Here is a 609-nt window from a genome sequence, read left to right on the forward strand (position 1 = left end):
GAGGACCCCCCCTCCGACCAGCTCGACAGCCCCCCAAGGTGCAGTGATGGTGGTCCCAGCGAGGTCCTGTACCCGTACGCCAACCCCTGCCAGGCTCTGCCCCTCCCGGGGGGGGCTGGGGTCCAGCAACCCGAGGTCTCCATCGACCTGGGTGAGCCACAGGGGAGAAACTGGCTGGGAGCACTTAGGGGACACTGGAGGGTCACTGGGGACATTGGAGAGCTGACGAGGGATAGGGGATCTGGGGTCTCTTGGGTATAGTGAGGAAATTAGGGAACTAGAGGGAACTGGGCAGACTGGGGGGAACTGGGAGGTCTGGAGGATTGGGGTGGGGAGTGGGGAGAGCTTGAGAACTGGGGTGCACTGGTAAGACTGGTGTTGGCAGGGGAGACTGGAAGAGGAGGGAGGTTTTGCGGTGCTGAGGTGGGCTGAGCAGCACCCAGAGCACAGAGGGACAGTCTGGGGGGGACACGATCTGGGGCCACTGGGCTGGTGAGGGGCAGCAAGTCACCATAGCTCTGGGGCCGTGGCAGGGGTGAGGGTCCTGCACTGAGGACGGTGGGGACAGAGCAGGACACTGACAGCTCTCCCCTCATCCCGACATGGGGG

General features: G+C 64.2%; 1 protein-coding gene across 1 annotated transcript in view; it reads left to right on the top strand.

Annotated features, from left to right (window-relative positions):
• Positions 1–609, top strand: part of CREB3L3 (cAMP responsive element binding protein 3-like 3) — a gene marked incomplete at its 5' end in the record, with an annotated part of 3,753 nt that overhangs the window by 441 nt on the left and 2,703 nt on the right. Inside the window, one exon of the mRNA XM_010141155.1 lies at positions 1–149. This exon is cut by the window's left edge and continues 1 nt beyond it. Within this exon, the coding sequence (XP_010139457.1) occupies positions 1–149 (149 nt within the window). The remainder of the gene's footprint in view (positions 150–609) is intronic.

This window comes from Buceros rhinoceros, unplaced genomic scaffold, assembly GCF_000710305.1.
Source record: "Buceros rhinoceros silvestris isolate BGI_N320 unplaced genomic scaffold, ASM71030v1 scaffold21578, whole genome shotgun sequence".
Classification (NCBI taxonomy): Eukaryota; Metazoa; Chordata; class Aves; order Bucerotiformes; family Bucerotidae; genus Buceros; species Buceros rhinoceros.